The 14602-nt window shown below is 49.9% G+C and overlaps 1 protein-coding gene across 5 annotated transcripts in view; it reads right to left on the reverse strand.

Annotated features, from left to right (window-relative positions):
- Nucleotides 1-5167: 5167 nt before the first annotated feature.
- Nucleotides 5168-14602, reverse strand: part of LOC111150467 (calcium/calmodulin dependent serine protein kinase) — a 117531-nt gene continuing 108096 nt past the window's right edge. For 4 of the 5 annotated variants that reach the window (XM_022507939.1, XM_022507938.1, XM_022507937.1 and 1 more), the window contains one exon: nt 10879-13647. In XM_022507939.1, coding sequence (XP_022363647.1) covers nt 13240-13647 — 408 coding nt within the window. In that variant the 3' untranslated portion in view covers nt 10879-13239. Of the gene's footprint in view, nt 10543-10878; nt 13648-14602 lie in introns of those variants that run through there. The other variant, XM_022507940.1, reaches the window with a different exon arrangement.

A 14602-nucleotide genomic window follows, 5' to 3' on the forward strand; every position in this document is an offset into this window, starting at 1 on the left:
ACCTTCTCCTCTCTCATGCTCTCTCTCAAATAAATAAATAAAATCTTAAAAAAAACACAAACAAACCTCTAAATGGCTTCCATTTCCCTTAGCTTTGCTTAAGCAATGATTGCTGTGCCTTATATGTGCCATCATGTACACTTGAGTGTGAACTACGAAACACAAGTGATCTGTGTTCTACTAAAATGGTGGTGTACCATCAGGAGAGTATGTCGTAGGCGTAAGTGTTGTGAGGTTCAGGAAGGGTCGGTCACGTGGTGGGCTCCCAGGGAGGAAGGCGGTGGCCAAGGAGGTTTCCAGCTGTTGTGTGCTCTCCTAGTTTCATGTTGCAAGCAGCATGTCCGATGGGCGTGCTTCTCCGTATTTTATCCATGGAGGAACTCCGTGCTGGGATTGGGGTGTGGCACAGGAGGGGAGCACAGAGTATAGACATGGAGACCGAGCCATGGAATTGTCCTGCCATGTTGCCCCAACCATCACTAGAGCGAAGGGAGCAAGGGAATGAGTTTGAGATACGTTAAAAAAAATTATGTATTGGGGTGCCTGGGTGGCTCAGTGGGTTAAGGCCTCTGCCTTCGGCTCAGGTCATGATCCCAGGGTCCTGGGATTGAGCCCCGCATAGGGCTCTCTGCTCAGCAGGGAGCCTGCTTCCTCCTTTCTCTCTGCCTGCCTCTCTGCCTACTTGTGATCTCTGTCAAATAAAAAAAATAAATTAAAAAAAAAATCTAAAAAAAAATTAAAAAAAAATTATGTATCAAGTAAAATTGCAAAATAAAGAAAAATTCATTTATTGTCCTCCCTTCATCATCCCACCAGTGTTTGAATTTGGGGCTATTTCTTTATGATGAAGAGCTCTCAGATGCTTGAAGAGGGAGGGGTACAATAAAGGCATTCCAAACACTTAGTGCTTGGAACAGTAGAGTACTCAGTAAATGTCACCGATTTGCCTTAATTAGATTCTTTTATGAAAACTGGTACAGAGAAATGTAATAGTATGAAAAATATCAACTTTAATTTATATGGCTCTGGTAAATGTCACTATATTATTTGCAGTGCTGTGAGCTATGGCTGAAAATGCTAGTTTCATCAACACACACGCTAGCTTTGAGTATTATATTTTTAAAAATCTGCTAATAATAACTAAATATAACATCTTCAGAGTCTTTTATTTTTCCTAAGTAGTTAAGCACTCACTTAACATCTCAAAAGTTAGTTTTTTGACTTGTAGTCCCTTGATCATTGAGATATTTTTCAGGTTTTTTTAAATTAAAGATTTGATTTATTTTAGGAGCACCTGGGTGGCTCAGTTGGTTAAGTGTCTGCTTTTGGCTCAGGTCATGATCCCGGGGTCCTGGGACCGAGCTTCTCCCTCTCCTTCTGCCCCTACTCTTCCCCTCCCCACCTCTCATGCACAGTCTCTCTCTAATGTATAAAATCTTTAAAAAATTTTATAAGAAAGATTTTATTTTGGGGAAAGAGAGTGAGCCTGAGCGAGTGGGCACACAGGCAGGAGGGACAGAGAGGGAGGGAGAGAGAATCTCAAGCAGGCTCCTTGCTGATCGGGGAGCCCGACTCAGGGCTCAATCCCACAACCCTGAGATCACGACCTGAGCTGAAACCAAGAGTCAGTCACCCAGGCCCCCCAACGTTTGTTTTTTAATAGTAGTTTTACCTTGAATTATCTGTTCATGCCCATTATTATATACTGGGATGTTAGTATTGTGAACCAGTTTTTGTAAGTTCATTATATAATAAACTCTTTGTATGTCCTATTGATTACAAAATGTCTTTCTGAGTTCATGGTCTACAACTTTTTCATATAAAAATGTATGTTTTTTAATGCAACGTTCCAGTTGCTCAGTGACTTCTTTCTCTTGTATAAACTTAAAAGGCTACTCTCTTCTAAAGTTTTACTGATTACTTCTGTGTTTTCGTTTCCTGTCATTACTATTTTATATTGAACTCTTTGAAACTCATTTTGGTGTGTGATGTCTTAGTTGTCTTAGCGTTAGAATAGATTAAAATCTGGAAGGGCTACTCACCCTTCATTTACTCTTGTTTCCTTAGTATTTCCTTTAATTAAAATGACAATAAAAAGTTGGTGTTATTCTTTATGAATAATTGTTTTGTAAAGGTCAGAAAATGATTGGATTTTGATTTGGTGTTATATTAAACCTATACATTAATTTGGAAAAACCTGATGCCATTGAAATATTTATTTCTTCCTTCCAAGAATATTTCTTTACTCAAGTCTTTCACATTCTCAGTGTGGTCTTTTTTTTTTTTTTTTTTTAAAGAGAGTGGGAGTGAGGGAGGGGAGGGACAGAAGGAGAGAGAGAATCTCAAACAGACCCCCCCCACCCCAGCCTGAGTGGGGAGCCTGACGACCCTCACGACCCTGAGATCATGACCTGAGCTGAAATCAAGAGTGGGATGCTTAACCGACTGAGCCACCCTAGGCGTCTCTCCCATTAGTGTTTTCTGACTTTATCACTACTGCATAAGAGTACTGAGTTCTGTGTTTCTGTATCTGTTCTTTATGAACTTGAATGATGTCCAGCTGTCCTCTTTGGCACTTCAAGATCTACAACGATATTATTAGCAAATACGGACACTTTTGTCTCCTCTTTCTGTTTATATTTCTTTATTCTGCTTCTGAGCAGTGCTTTGGAAGCAGTCTTAAACTGTCACGGAGGGAGGAGGATCTGGGACACGAGTTGGGGAGCGGCGTGCTGGGTAGGACTCGCGCAGACACGAGTACGTGTGTGTGTGGCCGTGTGACGGGGCTGCCCCGAAGGGTCTCTGAGGGGCAGGATCTGCTTGAACATCTGCCGCTAGTTTACCTGCATTTTCTACTCACTCTTGGAGGAGCGTGTGTTGTTTAGGAAATGTGAAAGATCATGGCACTTTTAATGCCTTTATTGTGTCACTTGTAGGTGGACTATGTTGCTTGTGGGTTAGAGTAGCTAGTCTTTATCTGCTAAGGATATTTTCTGTCTGATCTTTTTTAAGACTTTTTTTTCTTTTTCTTTTTTATTTATTTATTTGACAGACAGCGATCACAAGTAGGCAGAGAGGCAGGCAGAGAGAGAGAGAAGCAGGCTCCCCGCTGAGCAGAGATCCCGACGCGGGGCTTATCCCAGGACCCTGGGATCATGACCTGAGCTGGAGGCAGAGGCTTTAACCCACCCAGGTGCCCCTTTCTGTCTGATTTTTAAGAGTTTTTGTTTTTAAAGTAGAACCGGGTGTGGAATTTCGTCAGGTGCCTTTCTGGCAGCTGTGAAATGACCATCCGCTTTTCCACTTTTCTTCTTGTAACTGAGGTATGGCTCATGTACAGCAAAGGGCCCAGGTCGTAGGTGCTCAGTTCAGTGTGTTTTAACGACCGTATATACGCACATAACCACCACCCCAAAGAAGAACTTGAACATTTCCATCACCCAGAAAGTTCTAGGGGGAAGTTCTGTGGTAAGCTGTTGATTTGTGTGGCTGAGCATTTACCACTAGCTGTGTGCACGATCTCCATTTCCCGCTCTCTGGCCTTAGTTTCCCATCTCGAGGGCCAGGGCCTAGAGCCACCGGGGAAGCCCCTGCGGGCTGTCTCCTCTCAAGTAATTCATTGCCCGCTCTGCTGGCAGGACGGATCCAGCTTCTCTGCAGGGCATCTGGCCATGGGGAGGTGGGGAGTGCTGGATAAAGCCGCCCCCAAAACGGGAAGAGGGCAAACGGCAGGAGCTGGAAGCTCTTAGTGATCACACCTAAGGATGCATCTGTGGCCGGACAGTTTCTGGGTGCCCCTCCCTAAAAGGTGAAGGTGGGCTGTGGTGAGCAGGTGCGCGCAGTGGGTGTGGGAGCCCCACACCGCCCTAAGCGTGGGATTTCGGCGGCAGGCCCACATCCTGTGTGCTCATTCCTTGAGAAAGTCAGATGCCACCTTTTGGAACATTCTCCCCGGAAGCACCCCTCACCTTTGGCTGGGTTGCTAACATGCACTACTGCATTTGTCCTTTAGGGGGCTTGCTACCCTCAGGCTATTCAAGGTCGCTGTCTTCAGCGACCTTGAACTCGAGGTCATGGTCTAGTACCCGGCATTCGTCTGGTTGCCCCCCTCACCCCCCACTGCAGTCCTTCGCCGGAGGATACTCGCTGTTATTCAGCTTATCTTTTTACAGTAAACTGGAGAAAATGCGGAGGTACGTGTTTCTGTTCATTTCTGCCAGCTAAATATTGACCTGTTCGATGTGTTTTCCATGCCACAAAGCACAGAAAATCCGCTTAGTGCTAGTGTTTGGCTCTTGGTCCTCTGTATGTTGAGCCGAGCCATCTGAAGAAAGATGACCGGTGATTTCCCTGAATCGAAAGGCCAAGGGCTCAACCTCTTGTGTCTGAATGTGATCTCAACTCTTCTATACAGTTTTTTGGTAGGGGGAGGTTTTCTCAAGAAAAGCAAACAATTGGTCCTAGTTTACGTTCCTCTGATACGAGCCACGTGAACACACTCAGCCCAGCCTATTTCTGGAGGTGTGCGTGTTCGGACACACGCGAGGGTGGCTCTCTGAAGCCACCAGGGTCCTCTGCGGGGAGAACCCAGGAAAGGGAGGGTGGAGAGTAGGTCACTGAGGCACGCGAGGGGCCGTGTCCCAGACTCCAGCCAGAGACCAAAGCAAACCACCTCCCCCAACCAGGGCAGGAGGCTTCCTCCTGGGGCTCTCTACGCAGACATCAAACAAGACACTTGCTTTCCATGCTGGGCGCCCACACCGCCCTGATCAATTTAGACTTCTATTTCTGGGAGCTGTCACACTTGGATTTCTCTCTCTTTCTCGCTCTTTTTTTTTTTTTTTAACCCAAAGCTATTTTAAATCCGCTTCCAAGTGCAACCAACTCAACTTGAACTGCTCTCAGGACGTAGTCTGTGCCAGCTGTGCTGAAGATGGTGACTGCCAGGGTAGACCCCGAGCCATGGACATGCTCCCCCGAGAGTGGGGACAAGGTTGATCTCTGCTCCCCGCCCCCAAGACCCCCCCCTCCCATGCATTTGTGGGAAGGTCCTCGAGGCTGAACCCTGGAGAGGAACTCCTTGTCCCTCTAACCCTCCTGTGGTCTGTCCCCCCACCCCCCGCCCCAGCTGTGTGGCCTGCAGTCTGAGGAAACAAGTGCCTTTTCATGTTTTATACATTTTATTCATACATTTCTCCAACTTTGAAATGACAAAAGCCCAAGTCTATGGTTTCCCATTACACAGCATCCTACAAGTATGTATATTCTACAAAGAATACTATGGAGTTTCTCTTCCTCCCCCGTCACACAAGAGATAACTGATGAGGGTTCCGTCCGTCTCCTGTAACTGGCCGTGCACCAGTGCTCTGGTTCCCGCGACAGGGCAGAGGGATCCGGGCGGGAGGGCGTGTGCTAAGGCATGTAAATAGATACACACAGAAAGAAAAGCAGGACATTTACAAAGAATCCGAACCTGTCCGATCCCCTCACCTCCTGGGTGTCGAAGGACCCCTCCTGCACGAAGGCTCTTGTGCGCTAAGGCTTTGCTGTACCCTGCAAATACTTACAATCGGAAATGGTGAAATATACAACAACTGTTAACATCGCTCTCTTTTTATCACTGAGACAATACTTCAAAACCTTTTATAAAAAGGCAATTATACATACAGAAAAAAGAACACGTTGGCAAAACTTTAGGCAAAACAACCCCAGAACTGAGTTTGAAGGGCGACACACCTGCATTGCCATTAAACACGATGCCACAGCCTCGGCATGTGAGGGTGGTGTGGCCTCCGCGTGGGTCTGGCCGCTGGCTCCTCCCCGCCCCCCGCCCCGGGCGTCATTCCAGGACACAGCTGAGACTGGAAGTCCGTTGCCCCAGTTCTTGGTCTGGTCAAAATGAAAACCAGAGGTGGGGCCGCTCATTGTGGAGGAGCCCCCCTTTCCGCTCCCAAGCAGAACTCCTAAGAGACTGCAGGTCCTCTGCGTCCCCAAGCTGGTCAGCCTCAGGCCTCTCCTTCGGGGAGTGCGCGTACCTTCCCTTGGCTGCAGGCCAGAGAGAAGGGACCTGACACCGGGTCTCTAAGCAGACATGGGTCTGGAGTTGTGCTTGGGGCCAGAAATGAGGTCTCCTTCCTACGTGGTGACAAACATCTCTTTCCATTTTCTTTTGCTCCGTCCATTTGCACAGGTTCAAGAGTTGATGGAGGGTCAGGTGAGAGGTGTGGGGGGCGGGGTATTTTCTCTGCCTCCGAAGGGCTAAGATGTGGCACTGCCTGTCCTAGAGATGGCATGCCCCTCCTGCTCCTCTCCCTGTGGGCCGGTCTGCCCACCTTCCGTGGCCCAAGAGCGGCAGAGAAAGGAGCAGATGACAGGGCTGGGGACCAGTGAACATACCCTTCGTCTCCCTTCCTTCCTCTTCCTGGATGCGGGCCACAGCCGGGCTTCTTTCACAAAGCCGGAAGACCCGAGACTTCTGAGAGCTCCAGGTTTAAGGCAAACCGATAAGTGGGCGTGGGCCAGGCTGATGGAGCAGTAAGCCTGCGGGGCACAGTCCCTTAAGCGGAGACATCAAATGGAGAGGAAAACCTTACTTCTAAAGGGGTAAGAAGAGGAAGAGTTCGCCCGAATGAAATGACTCATGAAGAAAGCTCGTAGCCCTTCTGCAAGCTGCATCAGGAAGCAGAATGCCTTTTGAAGAGGAGGGTTAATTAGAGGTGCAGAACCAGAGAAAGGCGCTCAGGGACCTTCAGTCTGTGACAGGCTGTAATTAGCCTCAGTATCTTAAGCCCTTGTGAAGAGGATGGAATTAGGAAGCTGTGTTCAGTTCTGGAAAAACAGACTCCTCCCCCACCCCTAACACACATACAAGTGCATTTGATGATAGGAAGCAAGGAGGAGGAGGGATGGGGACCCTAAGTGGCTTGTCTTGGGATGCCGATGGCGAGATGCCTTCCCTTTCCCAGGGGGGGCTGCGTGGGAGGCATTATAATTAAGAACTCATTAATGAGAAAACCATCTTGCTAGCATTAGCAGCATGTTCTCTTTGCCCCAAGAGGCTGACCTGAAACGAAGAAAAGTACATCACATCGGTGGGAGACAATAGAGTTTGCTTTCAGGCTGCCTGTCCCTAAGGGGCTGTGTCCACGCCGGCCATCTCCGCTGTCCTGTTTCCCCGATGGTGGCTCAGCAGACTAAACTTTCTCAAGGAGTGAAGTCGAAGCCTTACTGAACCGGTAACTACGAGTGATTTGAAAAGCAACAAAGACTGTCCTCTGCAGTAACGGGGTCAGAGGTTTCCACTAGCTCATGGGGGCGTGGCGGTGTGAGATGCCGCCGGCCGCGTGGGGAGGAGGAGCCGCAGAGCCCACGCGGAGGATGGGCTCTGAATGCAAATGGCAAGAAGTCGGTCACCTATTTCTTTTCTTCTCTGCACCAGTATGTTAAACCATCTCAACTGACAGGAGATACATTTAATTGCATTTTCAGAAGCTACTGTATTATCTTGACACCGGGAAAACTTCCAGCTGAACTGAACTGAGTGACATGTTCCTTTTTAGTGTTAAAATTGAACCTGCTGCACGTGCAGAGTGACTACCATCTTATTAAAAAGAATCAAGACACTTCTTAACAAAAGATTCTGCATATTAAATACACCCCCTTTCTGGCTGTGGGGCGTGGGGCTGGAATATGGTTCAGTTGACCAGTGATAAGATTTAATAGTCATCATTTGCTCTGGTCTTTAAAATGGGGGGGGGCGCGGGGATTTTGCTGATGGCATGGAAGCAGCAAAGCTTTTTGGTAGTTTTCTCTGATTGCTTAGTGGATGACTGTAATGTAGCAGCAGCTTTGTACGGAAATTACTGTGAATTTAAGTATTTTCTGGCGGGTCATAAAGACATTATTTTTGAGGAGGGCCTATGTGAGTGGAATGGAGCAGATGACCTCTATGAGAGGTTCTGCCAGAATGAGCTCTGGGTGCAGGGGTTCTGCCGTCCACACGGGGGCAAGAGCCGTGCCTGCCTGTGCGCCTCTGATGGAGAAGAGGGGACGAGCGCTAAGTGCTTCTCAATCCTGGGCCCATAGACATTGGAACTAGCTTCGCTTTGCTCTTCTTCTGCTTGATCCGCCTCTGTAAACAGGGCTTAAGAGAGGCATCATCGGAATCTCTGGAGATGTGGCCTTCAAGGGCCTGAGAGGGGTGTGGCCATTTCTAGCAGAGGGAGGGAGTTGGTGTTCCCCATGTGTTAGCTGTAGTTTTCTTTGTGCTTCATTGGAAGAGAGGTAGAGCGGGCACTTTCACAGCGAGAAGAGCCCAGATTGTGGTCAGTACCATCGCGGGAATGACTGCCTGGCCTTGGCGTTGGTTAGATTTAAACCACTCCTAACACAGCTCCAAACAACTCTTGGGGTTTCCCTTCTCCATCCAGGGTGTCTCTGGCTTGGTGGTTTGGTCTCCCTGCTGTGGGGCCTCAACAGGGGCCGTTCGCTCAACGCCTGGTAAGTTGCAAACTCATCTGGTCACTGACAAAGGACATCAGAGAGAGAGAGAGAGAAAAAAAAATCACCGTTTAATAAGGGTCGGTGGGTGGGGAGGGGGATGCCTGGAAGGGAGTCTCCAGCTATCTTCTGTTTGTGGTCCTTCAAGAGGAGCCGTGCAGCTCAGAACCCACCCCGCACACCCTGCCGAGGCACAAAGCAATGAGGCCATCTACCCAACAAGAAGCGACCTGGAGGGTGTTTCCTCCAGGATCCCAGGTTACCAGAACCACTTCACACCCTGCTGCTCTAATAAAGGATCTTCTACTGACCTCTGGCCAAGAGTCAGAAAACCCCCGCCTGCATGTCCTGGGTTGGAAGAATGGGACCTCGTGGAAGGGCGATGAGATGGTTAATGTCTCTAAAGCAACAAGGATAGATGATTCTCCTGTGCCAAGGGAGATAGCAAGAGGAAGGAGCGACCACAGCTGGCCTCCTGCACATGGCGGCCCGCGGGCGCCCTGCGCTCTGGGAGCCAGACGCCGTCCGAGCTGTGCTCTGGTGGACTGTGGTGCTGTCCTGCCGACTGAGCGTCACTCCGGGCCTTCCGTGGTTCAGTGAGCATCTAGCAGATTATCAAATCTAAAAGATAGGCTTGTAAACCTGAACAAATCTATAATGAAATGAAGGACCCAAAGGCGTTGAATTATTGAACACATAAAAGGAAGTATATTTAAAAAAAAATTGGTCAAACTGTCCTGTTAGTTATCATTTTAAAGGAATTTACAGGGCTGTTATCTTCTTTTGGAATAATTCAGTTTATAGCAAATGCCTAAACTGGTTTCTTCATTGCACAGTATATTCTCTTAAAATGGGTGCTTTAAAACAATTACATACATATTAAAAATCCTCATTTCTTTGCTTAATTAAAACGTTAATACTCTCAGACAACACAGATCTGAAATGGTGAAACCAGCAACTTCCCCTCCCACCTTACAACAAATTAAATTGAGACAAAATTACAAACACATTTCACTACATGATTATTAATAATAAAAATCAGTTTTCTTTATAAAGTTGCCCGAAATGCAAGGGATGTGCATAGGTTTACAACTTAGTCATAATAGCATTTTATTCTTATTCCCCTGGGTGTGCCCCGTGAACGGAATGTACTTTGCTGTAGATTACAGATTGTTTTGTCCAACACAGACACACCGACAGCATAAACGCTCGCGACTGTCCACATGCATTAAGAGTCAAGACCCAACTTCAAATCTCTAAAAGGTTTACAGGGTGCTTCAAAGAGACAGTATCACATTATCTGGATGTTACATAAAGGACTTAAAAAAAAAATACTAGTCTAAAAAAAAAAAAAGAAAAAAGGTCTTTAAAAATTTATGACTGTTTTGTAATCACTAGACTGATTATTTCAAATAAATAAAGGAAAGAAAGATTCCAATCCATAAAATCAGACTCTAAAAAGAATGTAGTGTTCCACCCCCAGTCAAGGTAACAGAATCATTGTTTATTATTAAAATAGATTATAGAAAGCAGCATCTATTTTGTGCAGTTTTTAGGGGTCTTGGAAATAAAAAGCTATGATTTCCAAAAATATAACATTCCAAAGGATTGAATAATACATACATTTAAAGATACATTTTATTAAAGTTTAGGAGAACTGATTAAAAAAGATACTGTCTCTTTAAATTAGTGTGTAATTGTTTTCTCCTCCTATCTATTCGGACATGACAATAATTATAAATGGAGGTCACACTACAACTAGGTAGTCTCTAGGGACCATGACCTGCTGACACAAGGCCGATAACAAAGAGGCTTTTCCAAGGATGAGGTGGCTCCCGGGCAGGCGTCAGATATCTGGGGAGAGGCCTAATAGACCCAGGAGACCGGGACCCATTGCGGGGCTGTGCACACGAGCTCAACGGCTTCCTCCAGATGTCTGATTGTCTCATCAATTTCATTGTTGATAATTGTGAGATCGAAGTAGTGCGCGTATGTTCTCTGTAGGATATCGGACTCCTTCTGCAGGCGCTGGAGAGATTCATCCTGAAGGGTGAGGGGATGGAGGGTGGGATGGGGAAGGGAGGAGCAAAGAGGAGACAGAAGTCAGCTGGATTCTTTCTCTTTCTGCATTTCTGCACTTCCCAGGGGCAGACACAGTCAAGGCCAGACCCTGATGTGCCGCATCTGGGCACGAGGCCAAGTCCGCTTCGTGACCGAGGCGACAGCGGCCCCGGGCCGGCAGGGTTATGGAGGAATGGCCTGCAAGCCCGCAGGCTCCCCCTGCAACAGGAGCTCCATGCCATCCCTGCGCCCCGCTCCCCCGGCCCAGGACCAGAGAGACCTGGCCCTCTTGGGCACACATGACACCCTGCCCCCACCCCCAGCACCCCGCTGGTTTGCCCCAAGAAGCCACTGCCTCTGGCCAACAAATTAAGTTGTATTTTCCCCTTTTCTACTTTGAGGTCCAATGTGTTCCAGGAATTCAATTACGTCTAATGGCCCCCGCACTCAACAGCAGCGGATGCCCGAGGCAAGAGCTTTTGGGATGTTACAAATAATGGATGAAATGAGGCCATTTCTCAGCTACCACGGCAACCAGCATCTGAGGAACCCCCTCCTGGTGTTCTACACTGGAGATGGCTGGACACGGGGCGCAGGGCAGAAGGACCCAAACCTCTGAGGAAAACTACAGGAAAAGCAGCCACCGAGTTCTGGGGGGCTCTGCTGCAGGAAAGGCCTTTCCTCTGCTTCTGCAGCCTGCTGCGGATTTGGAGCACCCTCCTCAGGGTGAGCCCGCCAGAGGTGGCCCTGCGGGGTCCCTCATTTGTCACATGAGTCTCAATTTAGCCTCAGGATGGCAGATCTTTCAAGACTGGGATCCCTCATGGGCCACCAGAAAGTTCGCCTCCGAGTGTTAACGGGCTGGATACTGTTATGCCAAACTCGCAAGGGACTTCTTCAAATCTGACCAGGGAGCTCGAAGTCAAAGCGTCCCCCTTCTCCCCCCGCACCAGGCAGGTAAGCTGTCAGGGTGAATCTTACACAGATGGAGATAGGATTCGTACCTTCTTGTCTGCTTAGCGTCTCTCCCCCAATTAGAGCGGCAGCTTGTCATGTGGGCCGTCATCGCTGTGCCCAGCACTTGGCATTGTGGCGTGTACACAGTAAGTGCTTACTAAATGACTAGATGTTCCTTAAAAGAACAAGCACTTGGCTAACACTGGCCACGACACGGTTTGAGGAGCGTTAAAGCCATCAAGACGGAAAGCTACACCACGAGGAAACAGAGGCCCGTGGTGACACCGATGCGCTCCCAGAAAACTAAAGGAAGCAGTGCCTTCAGGAACTTGGGAGCCGTGGTGCCCGCAGCTGACTTAGGACCCTTCCTCTTCACTGAGGCCCATCCATTATTTGTGAGAAACCCTTCCTGAAGAGCCCTGGTCTATGGGTGTGACTCTCCGGAGGGGGATAGAAAATGAGGTCATTCGATCCCACTGTGGCACCGCGGTGGGGATGAGCGGACAGCAGGGAGGCCGGGGACGCTGTCTGCTCTATCAGGACGCTCTGAGAGGAGAGTCCTCCATGTTTTGTCGCTGTCTACTGGGATTTCAAAGCGGGGGGCATGGTGTGCTTGGATGTTGGCTGTTAATGGCTCCGTGTAGATAAGACCTCAGTTAATCACCACCTGCTAAGGTCCTATCAACATACTTTCCACTGGCGCCTAAAAAGCTGCTTCACTTTGCGAGAAACACTGCGAAAGCCCCGTTTTGGGAAACACTCCTTTGCCTGAGGTCAGGAGTGCTTCCTGCCCAGCCGAGAAGATAGCGGTTCTCAGCACATCACTCTCCGGTCTGGAGGACTCCACGGAAACATCGTCTGGGCTTCAGAAACCACTAGCGGAGTTTACGATTTGCTCCGAGAGCCAGGCTGACCAACACGTTCAAGAAAATGTACAGCTGCCGGCATCCGTTTTTAAATGGAGCTCTCTTTACGCAAGAAAAAGCTTTCCTCTTAAGGACCCCATAAGATGAAGCTCTATTTGTGGGTTTCCTCCTCGGCAACAGCTGGTCCGCGGGCTTGCCTCACGCACGAGCAGGGTTCAACTCAGTGAAAACAAAATGCCTCTAGTCTAACAGCAAAAGGCAGGATTTATGGGAAGAAAGGGTCTACATTCTAAATCTAGGAAAGAAAACGAGGCTGCATTTCATCACCTCCTAGCTGGTACTTACGGGCAATTTTCTGCACCATTTTGGCAGCTATGGAAAATTAGTAAAAGGGCAGGAAAATAGGCAAAAACAAACAAAAAGTAAAGATGATAATTCAAGAAAAATACATGGCACCCGAAGGAAAAGCGCTCAGCACCCGGCGGGGCTTTGGGCATGCTGGGGTACTACCGGAGACCCCGCAGCAGAGCTCCCAAAGGAATACACCTTTTGCAAATGATAGGACCCAAAGGGACGACTGAAAAGATGAGTAACCCGGCCGTGTGAAGACGGACTCTTCCAGACACACAAGGTGCAGTTTCCCAGCCTTGACTGTACGGTCACTAGCTGGGGGCGGTTTAGATGGGTCCTCACCGAGCAGAGCCAAGAGCCCTCTGCTGGCGTGTGGGCCCCGCCGAGCACCGGGTGACCCCGTGCGGGAGCCTTCAGAGCGCACCTGCGGCAGCTGGGCCCCGCCGCACCCACCGGACACACCCAATCGCCCACAGCATCCGTGTGGCCACGGAGGCCCTCGGGCTCAGCCCAGTGCTGGAAGGTGACGCCCGCTCTGGAGCAACAACCCCCACCCCCGTCTCTGGGCCACTGAGCTGGCCCCAGAGCCGACAGGGCTCATTTCCAGGTGGGGTTGTCTCCAGGGACCTGAGTGGTTCCCACCCCAGAAGCTCCCTCGGGCCAAGGTCCTGGCTTCTTTAGAGCTCTGTCCCCGCTGAGCGCTCTGGGACCTAGAGCCAGGCCCTCCTGCCCAGCGCCCGCAGGGGGCGAGTGGGCCCGGCCTGGCCTCCACCCCTTCGGCGGGCCCGCGGGTCCTAGCGCCTGGCTGCCGCCACGCAGAGAGCCTTACCTCGTTTAGCCCCGGAGTGATGGTGGGCGCGGCGATGAAAACAACGAAAGGCGCGAACTCGGCGGTTCTCAGGACCTTCAGCGCCTGCGGAAGAAACACACGGGACACTCAGAGCCAAGAGCTAAGGGTGCGGCTGTCACGCGTGTCTGCACGAAATCCCACAGCGAGCCCGGGACGCACACTTTTGGCGCGGCGGGCGCACACTGACCAGCTGTCTCCGAAACTCCCCCTACTCCTTTCCTTCGGAAGGACGGACAACAGCCACCGGCAAGTAACAGGTGACAAACCGAACATTTCTTATGAATCGATCCGACTTCCTTTTCTTCAGAAAAGTCCACACCGACTACACTGGTTAATGTTCATTTAAACCTGGCTGTGAATGGCAGCCTGCCTCGGGAATGGCGAGGAAATGCGCTTTGGGGTGGCCTTGGCCCAGCAGGTGGGCTGTGCCCCTGATCTCCAGCCCGCTTCAGCACAGCTTCACCTTCTAACTGCCAACGGGGCCGGCACATCCCGGCCTCGGTCACTGCCAGGCTTTGTTCCTGCTCCTGATGCCTGCTGAGTTCCCCCACCGAGAGGCCCCCGGGGGCCAGGAGACCTGATTGGGGGCTGGAGGCCAGAGCCACTACAGGAGCTCTGAGGCCAGTTCAGTTCCCTTCCCAGGCATAATCCCCCAGAACGGCATGAGCCTCTGGTGCGCAGGGACACACCACCAAGCCGGTGCGCCACGCCCGCAAACCGCATTCTGATGTGGGATTACAACCCCCGGCCCCGGCCCCGGCCCCGGCCCCGGCCCAGGACGGGAGCCTCTCAGTGGTTGTGGCCTCCCCTCCACAGAACAAAACCCTAGCATCTGTAGGCACACACTTCACAAGGCACCGATGTGTCCTTGACTTGTCTGCACCAGAGGCCGGTGGGGGGCGGGGGGGGATGACATGTAACGTGTCTATTCTGTTATCTGCATCATTTGCTCTGCCATATTCCTATTCCTCCCTCTTCTGCCTGGTTTACTGTGGCAGCCGTCAGCTGGGTCTCTCTG

The sequence above is a fragment of the Enhydra lutris genome, unplaced genomic scaffold (assembly GCF_002288905.1).
Source record: "Enhydra lutris kenyoni isolate GAN:26980312 unplaced genomic scaffold, ASM228890v2 scaffoldscaffold23, whole genome shotgun sequence".
NCBI classification, from domain to species: domain Eukaryota; kingdom Metazoa; phylum Chordata; class Mammalia; order Carnivora; family Mustelidae; genus Enhydra; species Enhydra lutris.